Source organism: Planococcus citri, chromosome 3, assembly GCF_950023065.1.
Source record: "Planococcus citri chromosome 3, ihPlaCitr1.1, whole genome shotgun sequence".
Classification (NCBI taxonomy): domain Eukaryota; kingdom Metazoa; phylum Arthropoda; class Insecta; order Hemiptera; family Pseudococcidae; genus Planococcus; species Planococcus citri.
Genome location: NC_088679.1, coordinates 17,514,580 through 17,530,246, shown reverse-complemented (window position 1 = coordinate 17,530,246; position 15,667 = coordinate 17,514,580). Strand labels below are relative to the sequence as shown.

At 36.0% G+C, this 15,667-nt stretch overlaps 1 protein-coding gene across 2 annotated transcripts in view; it reads right to left on the bottom strand.

The window, feature by feature from the left end:
* Positions 1 to 15,667, bottom strand: part of Eip63E (cyclin dependent kinase Eip63E) — a 375,533-nt gene that overhangs the window by 303,629 nt on the left and 56,237 nt on the right. Inside the window, exons 1-2 of one of the 2 annotated variants that reach the window (XM_065355993.1) lie at positions 10,328 to 11,151; positions 10,103 to 10,189 (exon numbers count right to left, since the gene is read on the bottom strand). In XM_065355993.1, coding sequence (XP_065212065.1) covers positions 10,103 to 10,181 — 79 coding nt within the window. In that variant the 5' untranslated portion in view covers positions 10,182 to 10,189; positions 10,328 to 11,151. Of the gene's footprint in view, positions 1 to 10,102; positions 10,190 to 10,327; positions 11,152 to 15,667 lie in introns of those variants that run through there. The other variant, XM_065355991.1, reaches the window with a different exon arrangement.

The following is a 15,667-nucleotide window of genomic DNA, read 5'->3' as shown; positions in this document are numbered from 1 at the left end:
GGGTGTTTCTGTTTACTCTTTTATCAATGCGAAAAAATCGAGATTTAGATTTTGTTTTCACGCCATCGCATTCGCAAGCGACTACGAACTGTACGAAGATGTGAAAAAAAACCTCCGCGAAAGAGGAATACAGGAAAAGGAAAAACGACACGTAAAAGGTCTTTCAACTTTTATTTCATAGTTGGCTTGAAGTATATCGAGAAAAGAAATGGATGTCAGATGAAGAAAAAGAAAATGTTCTACGGTGAACCTTTACGATGACGGTGGTAAGATTTTCTTTTTTTTTTTTCGCTCGCTTCATTCATGCTTCGTTGTCTGGAATGTCTGCTGCCTCTTTTTTTTTAGCCTATTTGACGACGACGACGTTTATACAAAAGAAGAAGTTAAGTATTAATTTTTTTGGTTTTTTTACCTGGCACTGGATGAAAATGGAGCTTGAATTAAAGGTTTCGTGTTGTGGTATTTAGATGTTTGGTTTTATGGCATGGTTGAGTAGATTAGTTATGTATGTGAGTTGATTGACTTGAATTTTGTTCAAAATTGACGTGTTGGTGGTATTTTTTCCTATCAATTTTTCCAAAAATTTCTCAAAATTATCGAAAATGATCAATTTTGAATTTTCAAAAATTCTCCAAAAATCAATTCGGGTAGCTGAAAGTTTGGTTCTGGTGTTTCAGACCATATACTCTTTTCGAAAACTGAAACTTTTTTTTTTGGGGGGGGGGGGTGTTTATAATTACAAGATTCGTAAACTTCCAGCTTTTCAGATTGACAAGTAAAATTTTTCGCTACTTGACCATAAAAGATTTAGCTCAAAAATATCAAATTGATGGTTACAAATTTCGCCAACTGCTCAATTTCGATTTCTAAAATTTTCGAATCTAAAATCAACGAAACACAGGTGGTTTATGATCACGACAGATTTATGTTCAAATTCACCACTTGTCTAAACAATTAGTCACGTATAAAGACATAGGTATCCAGATGGAAGAATTATATTATGAATTCGAAAACAGTGATTCACATCGAAACTTTGATCAAATTGAAAGTAGTACAAATTTTGCATGAAAATTGAAAATCTTCAAACATGTTCGCGTATTTGGTCATTTTTCTTTTCGTATCGTGTTCGTATGTGACCTGCCCTGATTATGAAGAGGAGCCTGTACCTTCTGTGATGTTTAATCAGTTCGATAACCTTTGGAATAGGTAAAGCGTTTGAGTTTTATTTATCAATTAGCAAATCCACCCGTCGCTAACGACGGTCAAAGAATATTCAAAGATGTTGACCCCCTTGTACATATGAAACGCCTTATTAAGTTGAAAAATATAAAAAAAAAATAAATAAATAGATGTCCGTAGATACGAGCAAATTATTTTAAAATTTTTCATATCTGAGCAGAATACTTCTACTTATGTAATAAATAATAAGATAAGATTCTGAAAACATTTAAATTAGATTTTGAAAAATGAAGTGAGTTTAAGTAAGTATAGAAGTACTTATACATATACATCGGTTGTTCACATTCATTAAACCATATGCCTGTAACTAATTAATCATACGTCTATAGTTGTGGAAAATGTAACTCGAGGTAATTTTAAATTAGACACAATTTTCATTATATTCCAAAATTTCAGCTCCAATATATGCAAAGATAAGCAAAAAGCGGCATTGGTAAAAGACATTTGCGTAGAACTCGGGAAAAAAGTAGAAAACGCATACAGCGAAGAGAAGATTAGAAATGACAGTGGGTGTAAAAATTTGCAAGTCAAGCTATTCAGTATTATGCACGGTGAAATTTTCGTTCCAAGAGAAATAGGAATTTGTTATCTAAGTGCAGGTAAAGATGACAAATGTATATCGATGGGTCCAACGGCAGACGATTTGTTGATTTGGTCACGCGTTAAAGTTGAGTTAGTTGCGCCGAAATTCAAAGTAAGTAATTTAATCGTACCTATTGGTTCTTTTGGTGTGTATAAAATACCTAAGTACTCGTATACCTACTTATTCGGATTTCAAAAATTCATAGAAAATTTTCGTACCTATTTTCCATTTAATTCGCAGGGTTGGGCTTGTGAACCAAAAAAGAATTTGAAAGGCTACTGGAAAAACAAGATTGAAGAAGAACCGAAAAATGACTCGAAGGAAGGGTCCACATCAACATATCACTCGAAGGATCAGTCCACGTAATCTGATAAATTGAAGGAAGGGTCTACATCAACAGATTACTCGAAGGGAGGGTTCGCATCGGTAGATCAATCAACGAAAATTTGAATTCTACAATGATGTATGTCAAAGTACTTTAAAATGGGTACACATAAAATAAGTTTTTTTTTTTTTTTTCATATTTTGACTTTATAAATTATATCTATATCTATCATCTATACGTATAATAATATACTATTTTAAAACTCAAAAACTAATTGGAAAAAGTGAAAAATGATACTCCTTCATTGCATCTAGTTACACATATTTTGAAATAATGATTCCGATAACAACAGTTTACTCATTGAAAAATTGGAACGTTTTTTTTTCGTATTCAGCATTTTAAAAAGTTCTCAAGTTTACAAAAACATACTATTTTTCATACGATTGAAAGCGTTATCGAATGGAATTATGATCTCGCAGTTTTTCAAAAGAAAAAAAATTCGCGTGAGCTAAAATTTTTTGGAGGAGTGTATGAGGGAGGGAGGGAGAGGAGGGAGATGGGAACGAAAGAGGGAGATAAGGAGAAGATAATTTCAACTCAAAATGAGCTGATTTTCAGATCGAAGACCTAAATATTTTTTCGATAAACCCCAAAGGAAGTTTTTGTGATTAAACGAATAGTTAATTTTAAAAATCTTTAGGACATTTTTGGTAGAAAATTCAGAATAGAATAATTTTATAAATAAGTTCTTTATCAATAAAAGCTTATTCTTGCGATATCTCTCCAAGTGAATCCGAAAATCTGAATTTGGTGGAGGTTCCATCACTTTCATTGAGGTTTTACGCTCACTTCGGATCATATGCGAGTTTAGCGTTCTGGTCAGGATAGTGTCTTTGGCCTCTACACCAAAAATTGCTCAGGAAAGAATTTCCGGACCCAAACTCTTATTGTTTTCCAAAAAATTAGGTACTTGACTAACCTAAATTTTTTTTAAAAAGATTAAAAACTAACTAAAAAAGTTACAATGAAACAGAATTTAAAAAAACGAACATTTCATTCAAAAAAAGAAAGAAAATACCTACAAAACAATAAATATTCCAATTGAAATCCGACAATGAAACTCGATTGAGACTTTGAGAATTTTAGCAAAAAGTACGATTTTTGGCAATTACTTACCTACTGGCAAAAAAATAATAGCTTACGTTTTCTAAATTTTTGTTAGAAAGTGAGACTATTTGACAACTTTTTGGTAATACTTAAAAGAAGATTTTTGGCAATTTTTGATGTAAAAATGAGAATTTTTGACAATTTTTGATAAAAAAGTGTGATTTTGGCAATTTCAGCAAAAAGCAGACCTTTTTAAAAGTAATTTTTGACACAAAAGCGAGACTTGATTAATCAATATTCGTAAAAAAAAAGTGAGACTTTTTGGCTATTTTTAGAATTTTTAGGAGGGGGGGGGGGGCGAGACTAATTCGGAAAAAACGAGCATCTTTGACAATTTAAGCAAAAATTACATCTTGGGCAATTATCAGCAAGGAAATGATTCGTTTTCCAAATTTATGATAGAAAAGTTGAACTTATTGTTGTAATAAAGTAAGATTTTCAATATTTTTGAGACATGAAAGTGATAATTTTTGGCAGTTTCTGGCGAAAAAGCGAGATTTTGAGAATTGCAGCAAGAGCTTTTCAGCAATAATTTTTGGAAACAAGTGAGACTTTTTGGATTGACATTTTTTAGGGAAAAAAGCGAGATTTAACCTTATTGATAATTTACAAGAAAGCGAGAATTTTTGTCAATCTTTGGCCAAAAAAACCAACGCTTTTAGGAAACAACTCGCAAACGAGTGATAATTTTCTGAAATTTTAAGCCGGAAAAAAAGAGATTTATTTTGCAACCATTTGGTAAAAAAGTTACTTTTCTTCTCTAAATGTTGACAAAAAGCAAGATTTTGATAATTTTAGCAGAAAGGCAAGGTTTATAGGCAATGATACGTTTTACTTCGATAATATTATTATTTTATTATTTTTATTCGATTTTAGCGCGATCTATGTAATCGTAGTCGCAACCTATTGGTATTATTTCATCATCTTTTTAGTTTGGTACCTTTATTCTTACGTGTGTTTTATTCATTATATTTTATCATTCGTTTTGTAATGGTTTCTTCTTTTATTTCTCGTGAAAGATATTACAACTGGCGACGAGGATGCCTTTTAAATATGTGCGTATGTGCGAATTGTTATGGTCGACGATGTAAGTGATAGTATTTACGATTCCGATAGTTCCTCCGAGTCCGGTGCGTCGTTTTCTTCGTGCGAGATGGCGGCTAATATTCCTCCTCCATTTGGTCGCTTCGATGCTACAAAAGAAGATTTTGAATCATGGTTGGAGCAATTCACCAGTCATCTCAATTGCTACAAGGTTCTCGATGCCGACAAAGTTAATTTTCTAATTGCGTCGGTTGGACCTGAAACTTACTCTATTATGAAGAAAATTTCAGTACCGAAAAAGCCGAAGGACATGGATTTCAAAACGTTGACCGAAGCATTAATCGAACATTACAACCCATCACCGCTATCAGCAGTATGTCGATACAAATTTCGCTCCCGTGTTCAGCAAGAAAACGAAGATTTCAATTCGTTTCATGCTGCTTTAAAGGAACTAACGATCGGATGCGAGTTTGATACCGATGCACGTTTAGACGAGGAGATTCGAGATCGCATTATTGCGGGAGTACGTGATACGAGTTTGCAAAATTATTACTTCTCTACCCCGAATCTTGCGTTGAAAGATGTTATTGCTCGTGCGAAAGCTGCTGAACAAGCAGGTAAGGGTGTTACTCAGTTACAATCTGCTCCGACTGGCGAAACTGCTACCAATTCGTCAAGGTCGAATAGTGATAACTCGATGAACAAAATCAACGAGTCAGTGCGTAAGAAGAAAAAACCCCAATCTGCCGCTGCGTCGAATACGTCTTCTTCGAAGAGTGAAAAACCCAAATCTAACGCCTCATCGAATTCGTCATCTCAAGTCATCGTATGCTACCATTGCGGACGAAAAGATCATAAGGCAACAGAGTGCAGAAATTGCAGTAAAAATACAAAATGCAAAAAGTGCAGCAAAACGGGTCATCTTCCTAGCGTTTGCGGTATGTCTAGATCTGAAATGATACGTGCGTTAAACGAATCTCAGTCAGCTAGATCCGTTAAAGTGGTTGATATCGCTAGTATTTCCGCCATAAGCAGTGCTCCAACGCCGAAGATAAAACTTACTTTATCAGTAAATGGTCGTGAAGTACGTTTCGAAGCGGATAGCGGTTCTGCTTACACGTTATTATCGAAGAGTGAAGCACGTCAGCTTGGTTTGTTATCTAATATGCGAGCTGAAAATATCCCACTTACTTCGTACACTGGTGGTGAACTTACTATCATCGGTATTGTACCTGTTACGGTTTCCTACAAACAAAAATCACTCGATCTCGAACTGCAAATCGTCGATGGTGATTATTCAAGTGTTGTTGGTCTCGATTGGTTGCTACCTTTAAATATCGATATTCGAGATCATTGCTACAAACCTGCTGATTCCGAGAACGTTATCAATCAGACTGTTTCTGAACATGTCGAGTTGAAAAATGGTATTTTACGTTTAACCGAAGAGTTCGCGGATATTTTTGCCAGTGGTATTGGACGAATTCCAGACGTCGAGGCTGAAATTTATTTGAAACCTGAGACTGTTCCGATATACTGTCGAGCTAGACCAGTTCCCTATGCGCTTCAAGCTGCTGTTAATGCTGAAATTGATCGTTTGGTCGCCGAAGGAGTTTATACGCCTGTCACTTCTTCAGAATGGGCTACTCCAGTTGTGCCAGTGATTAAATCTGACGGTCGTGTACGTTTAGTTGGCGATTATAGCGTAACTGTTAATCGACACATCGTACCTGAAGATTACCCAATTCCAAATGTGGAAGAAACGTTTCATGGATCTGGTAATTGTCGCTATTTTTCGAAGTTTGACATCAGTGAAGCTTATATGCACATGTGTACTACGTTGAACGCTTCGAAAATTTTAACGGTGAATACTCCAAAGGGTTTACACAACGTGAATCGTATGAATTACGGTGTTCAATGTGCCGCAGCGAAGTGGCAAAGATTTATGGAATCTATGCTGAAAGATCTTCCAGGATCGTGCGTTTTCTACGATGACGTTAAAATCGCTTCTGCTACTGCTAAAGAACATTTAATGCGAGTTCGTAAATTTTTCGAATTATGCCGTAAGTTCAACATTCGTTTGAATAAGAAAAAGTGCGATTTTCTTACTGACCGTTTAACCTACCTTGGTTACGAAATTGATTCCAATGGAGTTCATAAAACGCAAGAGAAAATTGAGGCAGTTTTAAATGCTAAACAACCTCGTACTGCTGCTGAGCTGAAATCGTTTCAAGGCTTAGTGAATTACTACGCGCGTTTTGTTCCTAATATGAGTCAATTATTTGCTCCTTTGGGTAAACTTTTGCAGAAAAATGCCAGATTTAAATGGACTAAGGCTTGCAGTGCTGCGTTTGAGAATATTAAAAAGGAGATAGCTAGTGATCGCGTTTTGACTCATTTCGATCCGAGCAAAAAATTGATTCTAGCAACCGATGCATCTCCAGAAGCGATTGGCGCCGTTTTGAGTCACGAAGATGAAAATGGTGAGCGCCCGATTGCGTTTGTTTCTCGTAAGCTTACTCCTACAGAGCAGCGTTATAGCCAGATTGATAAGGAGGCACTTTCCATCTACTGGGGAACGCGTAAGTTTTTCAATTACTTATTTGGAAGAAAATTTACGTTAATTACCGACTGTCGTCCTCTTCAATCGATTTTCGCCGCTCATGCTGCTAAACCTTCACTCAGTGCTACCCGACTTTTGCATTACGCCATTTTTCTTCAAGGTTTTGACTACGAAATCAAGTACCGCCGTTCCGAACAGAACGCCAATGCCGATTTTGTCAGTCGTTTTCCTTATAACGAAGTCGATGTTAACCAAATCGATACACCTACGTTTCTACAGAAAGAGTTGTTGCAGAAAATTCCAGTTACTGCTGCTCAAATTGCCGAGGAAACTTTGAAAGATCCTACCACAGCTTCTCTACTTCGTCAGCTGTCCGGTGAAGAGCAATGTTCGTTAAAGCCCAAGGAGTTGTGCGCATACTCTTTGTATAATGGCTGTATTTTTCGTAACGAACGTGTTTACATTCCTACCAAATTTCGCGATGCGGTTCTACGCGAAATTCATTCTGGTCATCTGGGAATTGTAAAATGTAAACAACTCGCTCAGAGCTACATTTATTGGCCAAAAATCGACCAGTGCATCGAAAAAATGGTCGCGCAGTGTGAAATTTGCGGTAAAAACGCTCGAAACGCCGATAAACTTCCGCCTCATCAGTGGGAGAATCCTAAAGCTCCGTGGCAACGAGTACATTTCGATATTGGTACACTCGATGGTACGAATTTACTCATTTTGGTCGATGCTTACTCGAAATGGGTAGAAGTTTATCCGCTGCAGTCAATTACTACTGAAAAGGTCATCGAATGTTTTGTCGAATGTTTTAGTCGTTTCGGCAATCCTACTGTGCTCGTTTCGGACAACGCTCCTCAGTTTGTTTCATCGGAAATGAGTACCTACCTGCGAAGTATTGGCGTAAAGCATGTTACTTCCCCTCCGTTCCACCCTCAATCCAACGGACAAGTTGAGCGTTACGTACAGACGGTAAAAAATGGTTTAAAATGCGACACCAATGGCACTTTAACTCAACGATTGGCTCGTTTTCTGCAGTCCTATCGTCGTGCGCCTAATTCTACAACTAATAAATCGCCGTTTGAATTAATGTTCAGTCGTTCAATGAACACAACGCTCGACCTACTACTACCGAAGGATTCTGAGACCAAGGAGATTGCGGATGAACCTAGACGATCATTTTGTCCTAATCAAAAGGTTCAATATCGTGTTTATAATAAAAGCGAAAAATGGGCCTATGGTTTTATACATAGTCGTCTTGGTAAAGTACTGTATTTGATCAACGATAATGGTTCCATCGCGAAGCGTCATGCAAATCAAATTCGAAGTCGTTCGTTCGATGTTGCTGGAGCTGTTTCCTCTACTCCTTATTCGTTTGCGGATCAATTCGAAGATCAAGAGCTTCATGATCACGATGTTCATGAGCAATCCTTTCAAGAGGCTACTGCTTCGCCTCCTCCGGTTCTTCGTCGTTCTACTCGTGACAGGAGATCCCCAAAACGTTTTTCCCCTTAGTGGGGGAGGTTGATACGTTTTACTTCGATAATATTATTATTTTATTATTTTTATTCGATTTTAGCGCGATCTATGTAATCGTAGTCGCAACCTATTGGTATTATTTCATCATCTTTTTAGTTTGGTACCTTTATTCTTACGTGTGTTTTATTCATTATATTTTATCATTCGTTTTGTAATGGTTTCTTCTTTTATTTCTCGTGAAAGATATTACAGGCAATTTTTGGAAACAAAGCGAGACTTTTGGGCAATTTTTGAAGAAAAAAAAAGTGATACTTGGAGTTTTTTGCGAATAAGCCACAATTTTTAGTAATTTTTGTCAAGAAACAACAATTCTCTGCAATTCTGACAAAAACTGAGCTTTTTTATTATTTTTGGCAGAAAATGAGACCTCGATAATCTTACGCAAAGGTAAATCAGTATAAACCAGTAGGAAAAAGGAAGAAAGTGAATTTCGTAAATTATTAATTTTCGGTGATACCGTCTACCTTTTTAAAAGCAAGACCAACATTTAAAAAAAATCAAACATTGAAAAATTCAAAAATAAAATAAAATAAAATAACTTTGCAAACCAAAATGTCGAAAAAGGAACCGAGTATGAGCCCTGGAATTTTCCTTATAATTTCACTGTTTTTCAAATGAAATTTGTCTGACTTTGATCTGAAAAATTCATTTCATTTGGGATCAAGAAATCTCCAAATTTTGAAAAACAAGTGAAATTATTTGAAACACTCTAGTAGACCAAATTGCAAATCTATAGACTCGTTGAACATCTCTCATCTTTTCCCCATTATTCACGATGAAGCAAAAAATTCAACCTCCATAAAATCCATAAGCGTGACGAAATTCATTACAAAGAAATACTCAGTAAATATGTATAGAAAAACGAAAGAAGAAAAATTATGACGAAGAAGAGGGGATCATGTCTTTATAAATCAATAACACACACTTGCACAATAAAATATTCGAATCACTCGACCATCAAATCGGTGGAAAAAAAATCACACGAAAAGGAAAAATATTATTTCAAATGGAAATCTTTGCAAGTCACCAAATTTATGATATAGGCCAAAATATTTCTATGAGTGAGGGTCGAGGGGGGTGTACCGAATACCCCGACCACCATGAACTCTTTTTTTACGAGTACCTATTACTCTATTCTGAACACCCACTGTGTGATTTTTTTTCTTCTATTCGTCCATCAAACATTCGAGTACTCGAGTCAAAAACCCATCGAGGTCGAACTTGACCAAAACTAGACAAAAGACGAGAGGATAGAACATCGTGATAAAAATTTTTCGGTTCGATTACACGTACATAGTAAAATACAATCAGACCGTATTACGATCTCAGGCATCGTCGTCGTCATCGTCACAGGCACAGGGCAACTATAAATTTACAATCTCTAAGAAGAAATTCACGAATTACCGGATAATATAACCACATAGGTATAATTACAATATTGCAATACGATATCACGAATTACCAATATACCTATAGGTACCTCTATCTAACATGGAAAGACAATCTCGTACAATTATTATCCCAAAATATTGCATCAAGGAATGGGAAGATGAGGGGAGAGTTGAAATACATACATAATCAATTACTCATTACTCAGAGGTCAGTTTATAAATAAATGAATTAGTTGAGAAACACTTACATAATCGTCCAAAACTCAAGCTGAGTCGTTTCTTGAGCTTTTGCACTTTACCAAGTGTACCAGCTTTTTTCTCTTTCATCTTTAGTCCTGTAACAAAATAATAAACATTTGTGGTTATGATCTCGTTGAACGTTATCTTCGATTGTAAAATTAATATAGGTACTCGTAAATAAGTAATAAGAATACGAGTCAAATCAAGTATAGAAAAAAATTCGGTAAATTTACCGTTTCGGATGATTCTCCTTGTATGAAAAAATACAACAAGGATGGTCAAAGTAGAGGGGGAGGGAACAAGAGCACCAGCTGGATAAACCAATTGGACACGTTGAATTATCAACTTTACACGCCGAACCGGGCGCGAAATTTAATTACATACGAGGTGATTACGCACTTGAACTTTATACACAATATATACGACCAGATTAAAACTCGAAATACAAAAAACAAACACAACAACAGCAAACGAAAGAGAAACGAACGCAGCTTATTATCACCTAACTCGAGATCATACCGGTGCAAGAAATTAATTAACTCGACACTACTCCCACGCACTTTGTCGAAGAAAAAAAAATCATCTTTTAATTAATTAAACTCGTAACATATCGCGAACCATAACGGCGCATGCGCCGTGTAAATGAAACAAAAAAAAACGCAGGGTTTTCGGCTCGGGCTTGAGGCTCAATTATCTATAAAACACATTCGCTAAATTACCCACGTGAATGGCGAAAAATTACACGACAACGATTACCTCGAACACTGTACGATACGAACGATAAAATTTCATCCACGTGAAAAAAAAAATTACCAGAAATAAACAGAGAAACGCACCTAGACCATTGGGTCGAGAAAAATAATCATCAGATTACGTAACGGCTTAATTCGCGAGAGCAAAAACACACCGCACCGTGTCACACAGTCACACCGACCGACGTACAAATAATAATGGGTTTTAATCAAGCTAATAGAACCACCATCACCAGCACAACTAACTGGTCGACTCGAATACCCATTCCACCGAACACCGAACCTCGAACTTGCTCGTGTAAAAACTAGCGGTCCTCGGTCGTCTCCACTCTCCAGCCAGGTCTCTCTCTCTTGTTTCTCACTCACTGTGAGTCACACAGGGCATTGGGCATACGACACACGATCAACCAACGCAATCGCTGCGAGCCCCTCTTCATCTGTGAGCCTACTCTCGACACGTATAATAAGTTGCCTATCGTTGCGCTATTTACGGGGCTGCAGGTACCATATGTACGTACAAATACAAACTGCTGAACGAACGAGCGCGATTCAGACACACATACACCATTTCTCTAGTTACCTTTTAACCTAGTAATGAAATAACAACCCCGACACAGTTTCTGACACGTTTTAACCCACCACCAACGACGTTACGCTGCGCTCTGGTCCATTTGCAGGTTCCACGTCTGCCCGCCATCCCCTCAAACACGAGTATTTGCAAGAGTACCTCGGATGCAGTCCGTAGCTTATGAAATCTTAGCGCTGTTTTCTTCGATAATCTTACTCTAGTTGAAAATTAATACGATGCGAAGTGGTTTTTATTCGTCGATAGTCGATTTTCCTGCTTTATGAATAATCGTTTATTTTTTATGCGAATTTATCTCAATGAGGGGGGTGTTTCGAAAATTTCGTCGAGTAAAATGTAATTTTCTTTCTAATTTTGACCCCGCCCCCTCCCAACTGTTTGATGATGTTTTCAAGTACCTATTTTGAGAGTTCCCTACAATTTTTGTATTTTCATATCTTCAAAAAATTTCACAAAAAAGGCTAGGATGAAATTCATATTGACTGTTCAAGCCTTATCGATTAATTTATGCACAAATTTTCAAAATTCGTCCCTCCTGTTGGTGAACTTCAACTTCTAAAATACCGCTGGAGATTCCAGAACTACTCAACATCACTTCCACCCCCCCCCCCCACTCATCGATCAAGAGGAGAAGGAGGGTCGAAAATACTACTTGGCAACTTGACTGGACGAAGTTTCGAGGGGATGTTGTAATTTACAAACATTTTTGGAGGCTCTAAGAACTTCTCAGAATGACTCGAAATCGCTTTCAACTGAACCAAGAAAAGGGAGAGGAGGGAAAAATAGAGTACTCGCCGATTTTCAAATCGATAGCTGAAATAGATAAGATTTTGATTTCCTTTTGTCTTTATTGGCTCGGATTTTATTTTTTTAAATCGCCCAACGCTTCAAATTTTTTTTTTTTTTTTGGGGGGGGGGTGTTTATAATTACAAGATTATTACACCCGAAAGGGGGGGGAGGTTAGATTTTGTTTGTGAGGTTGAGGTTTTTTATTAGGGAGATGAATTTTTGTATTTCCGAGGGTTCGTCGGGAATAGTAGGAGGGTTTTCTTTTATCTGTAGTGTAAGTCTGTTTTATTTGGGGACAGTTGAAAAGTATGTGTTGGATGGATGTGGGTTCGTTTCTGCAAAATTGGCATGAGGGTTTTGGTTCTTTTTGGTATAAGTGGTTATGAGTAATTTTTGTGTGGCCTATTCTTAGTCTAGTAATAAGGATTTCTTCTTTTCTGTTCAGGTGGCCTAGATTTTTCCAGGGGAGGGTTGTTTTTTTATGTTGGAAGAGTTTGTTTGAAGTTTGTTGTGACCAAAAGTTCTGCCAGTTAGTAAATGTGTTGTGAGTGATAAGAGATTTAGTGTCATCAGGAGTGAGAGAGGTAAGAGGGGAGGGGGCAGCGGCTGTTTTTGCTAATCTATCAACAGTTTCGTTTCCAGTGATACCTATGTGGCTGGGAACATACATGAAGCTAATTGAGTAATCATTATATTGGAGATTGAAAAGGAACTTATGTATGTCTTGGACTATGGGATGGTCAGAAAAAATGTTTTGAATGGATAGCAGTGAACTTAGTGAGTCGCTTTGGATTAAGAACTTTTTATTTTCTGATTGAATGGAAATTATATCTATTAGGCAATGTTTAATGGCAGTGAGTTCAGCAGTAAAAATTGAGGCACAGTTGTGAAGCATAACCAGTATGAATGTTAGAAATTTTTGAACCATCTGTGAAGCATAAGTTATATTCAGTATAGTTTGATAACAGTTCTAAGTAATGACTCTTAATTAATAATGGGGAGTAATCATGTTTTGGGTAGTTTTTTAAGTAGAATTCCATCTGTATAGGTTTGAGAGACCAAGGGGGATAAGATATTGGTTTATGGATTATGTTTTTTGGGTCTATTTGTAGGTTGTTCATAATTTTGATAAATTCTGGGATTGGACCTGAAGTATGGAGGAAATGCTGAGAGCTGTAGACATTGAGTGACCTTTGAAGAGGGTGAGATGGATTATTTGCAACAGTTGTTAAGAATTTGTTTGTCATGAGAATTTTCCTAAAATCGGGAGGAAGCTCTGCAGCTTCACAATAAATGCTATTAATTGGAGACGAATAGAGAGCACCTATGCAGATGCGCAAGGAGGAATTTTGAACTGTTTGGAGAATGTTAGTAGTTTTATTTGACAGGTTTGTAAAGCATGGACTTCCATATTCAATTTTACTACGTATCAGAGCTTTGTATAAGTGAAGTAATAGTTGGCGTGATGGGTTATACTTTGGATTTTTAACAATTTTTAGTAAATTTAAACGTTTGTTAAGTTGAGCTTTTATGTTGAGAAAATGAGGAGTCCAAGTAAGTTTTTTATCAAAAGTAAGTCCGAGGAATTTGGTAGTTGGTTTAAAAACTAAAGGATGTCCTTTGAATTCAAGGATAGGTTCTGGGTAAGTTTTATTTCTCTTAGTAAAAAGTATACAGTGAGTTTTAGATTCAGAAAATGTTAGTCCATTTGATTCAGCCAATTTTTCAATAGGTACAATTGAGAGTTTTTTGGATCATTTCTGAGGCTAGTTTGATGTTATTTGAGCGTATTGAAATGTTTATATCATCTGCAAAAATTCTTAAGGAAAGAGGTTGGGAAATAATACTACAGACATCATCAATTAGGAGTATAAATAGGATGGTGCTAAGCATAGAGCCTTGAGGGACTCCATTCTCAATATCAAAAAGTTCTGAGTATGTATAAACTCGCAGTTTGATGAGTGGAGTATTTTTTGTATCATTTTTTAATCTCGTACATTTACACAGGTGTTGTATGAGAGGACTAAAGTAAGTAGCTTCGTTTGATCTCGAAATTTTCCTGCCAGTTTGGATACGTCTTTTGTAGGTAAAAAAGAAAGCCAAATCACGTAAATAATGAATATAGAATGACATATAGGTATCAACTTTCAAAGGTCGACGCGTTGAATGATGATATGATGACATCGCCAGTCTATGACTCATCCAGATAACTGGGCTGTACGCAACGCTTATCAGTTGAATTTTTTATACAATGCTTCTTGATACTCGAAATAGCTAAGATATTACAAAGCTACACCTTTTTCTTTATCTAAACAAGATAAACATTACTCCAAACACCTGTTCTCAATTCTTATTCGTATTTCTTAGAAACCATTTTTTCAAAAAATTAGTTTATTTTTCTCGAACTCAAACCTGCTAAATGGATGAAATAAAAAAAAATAAAATTTTTATTTTTTTCAAACCGTGTCAATTAATTTACATGGTACTGTACTAAATTTCATTTGGGACTTTTTTTTTGGAACTTTCGAAGGCTAAAAACGTCAAAAATCCATTGAAAATTTCAAAACGCTGGTCGAAAGCAACACTACAGCTTTTTCAAGTCAATTTAATCAACTTTTGATTCTTCGAAAACGGTTGCATGAATTTTAAAAGCATAATTAAAAATACTTTCAGATGGTTTCTAAACTTATCAGAGTGAAATGGGATGGAGGCTTTGTTTATTTCATCTATGTGTGGTAATTAATCATCAACTTCAAAGGTGAATATCTTATGAACAACATTATACTTACATTCATTAAAACAAATTTTACAGCTGGGGAAATCAATAAATATTATATAAATATTATTATGGATTTCTGGAGGTCAAATAATGTTGAAAACTAGATGGGCCTTTTCAAATTTAAAGTTTAAGCAAACTCAAGCTCTATGCTGTAATTCGAAATTCAAAAAAAAATTGTACAGAAGCAGCTTTTTATGGTATGTGGATAAAACTTATATGTACATATTATGTATTTTCAAAATGGGACACTCTCAATAGAAATGGGCACCGTCGCCCTAAAATTGGGGTAAATGTTTTGAAAAAATGTTGAAACTATGCGATGTACCGAATATTTGATCCCTTTCACGTCTCCAGCACCTCCTTCTGTCATAGTCCTGGTCTAAGAAGTGTTATAAAATATCACATGACATAATGAATATTATGATCTCATTTTTTCGATCTGACTTCTTCCACGCTCTCAGTGACCGTTCCATTAGGGTCAAAATCTTCATATAAATTTTTCGAATGTTAATGTTTTCGAAGGTTCTGATTCTGAACGCAATTTCAACTTTTATCGATTTGACTTCTTCCAAACCCCAAATTCCCACAAAGTATAATAAATCAATGTAAAACTTGTAAAAATTCATGAAATTTCGAGAAAATTACTCTAAATATTGACCAAATTTT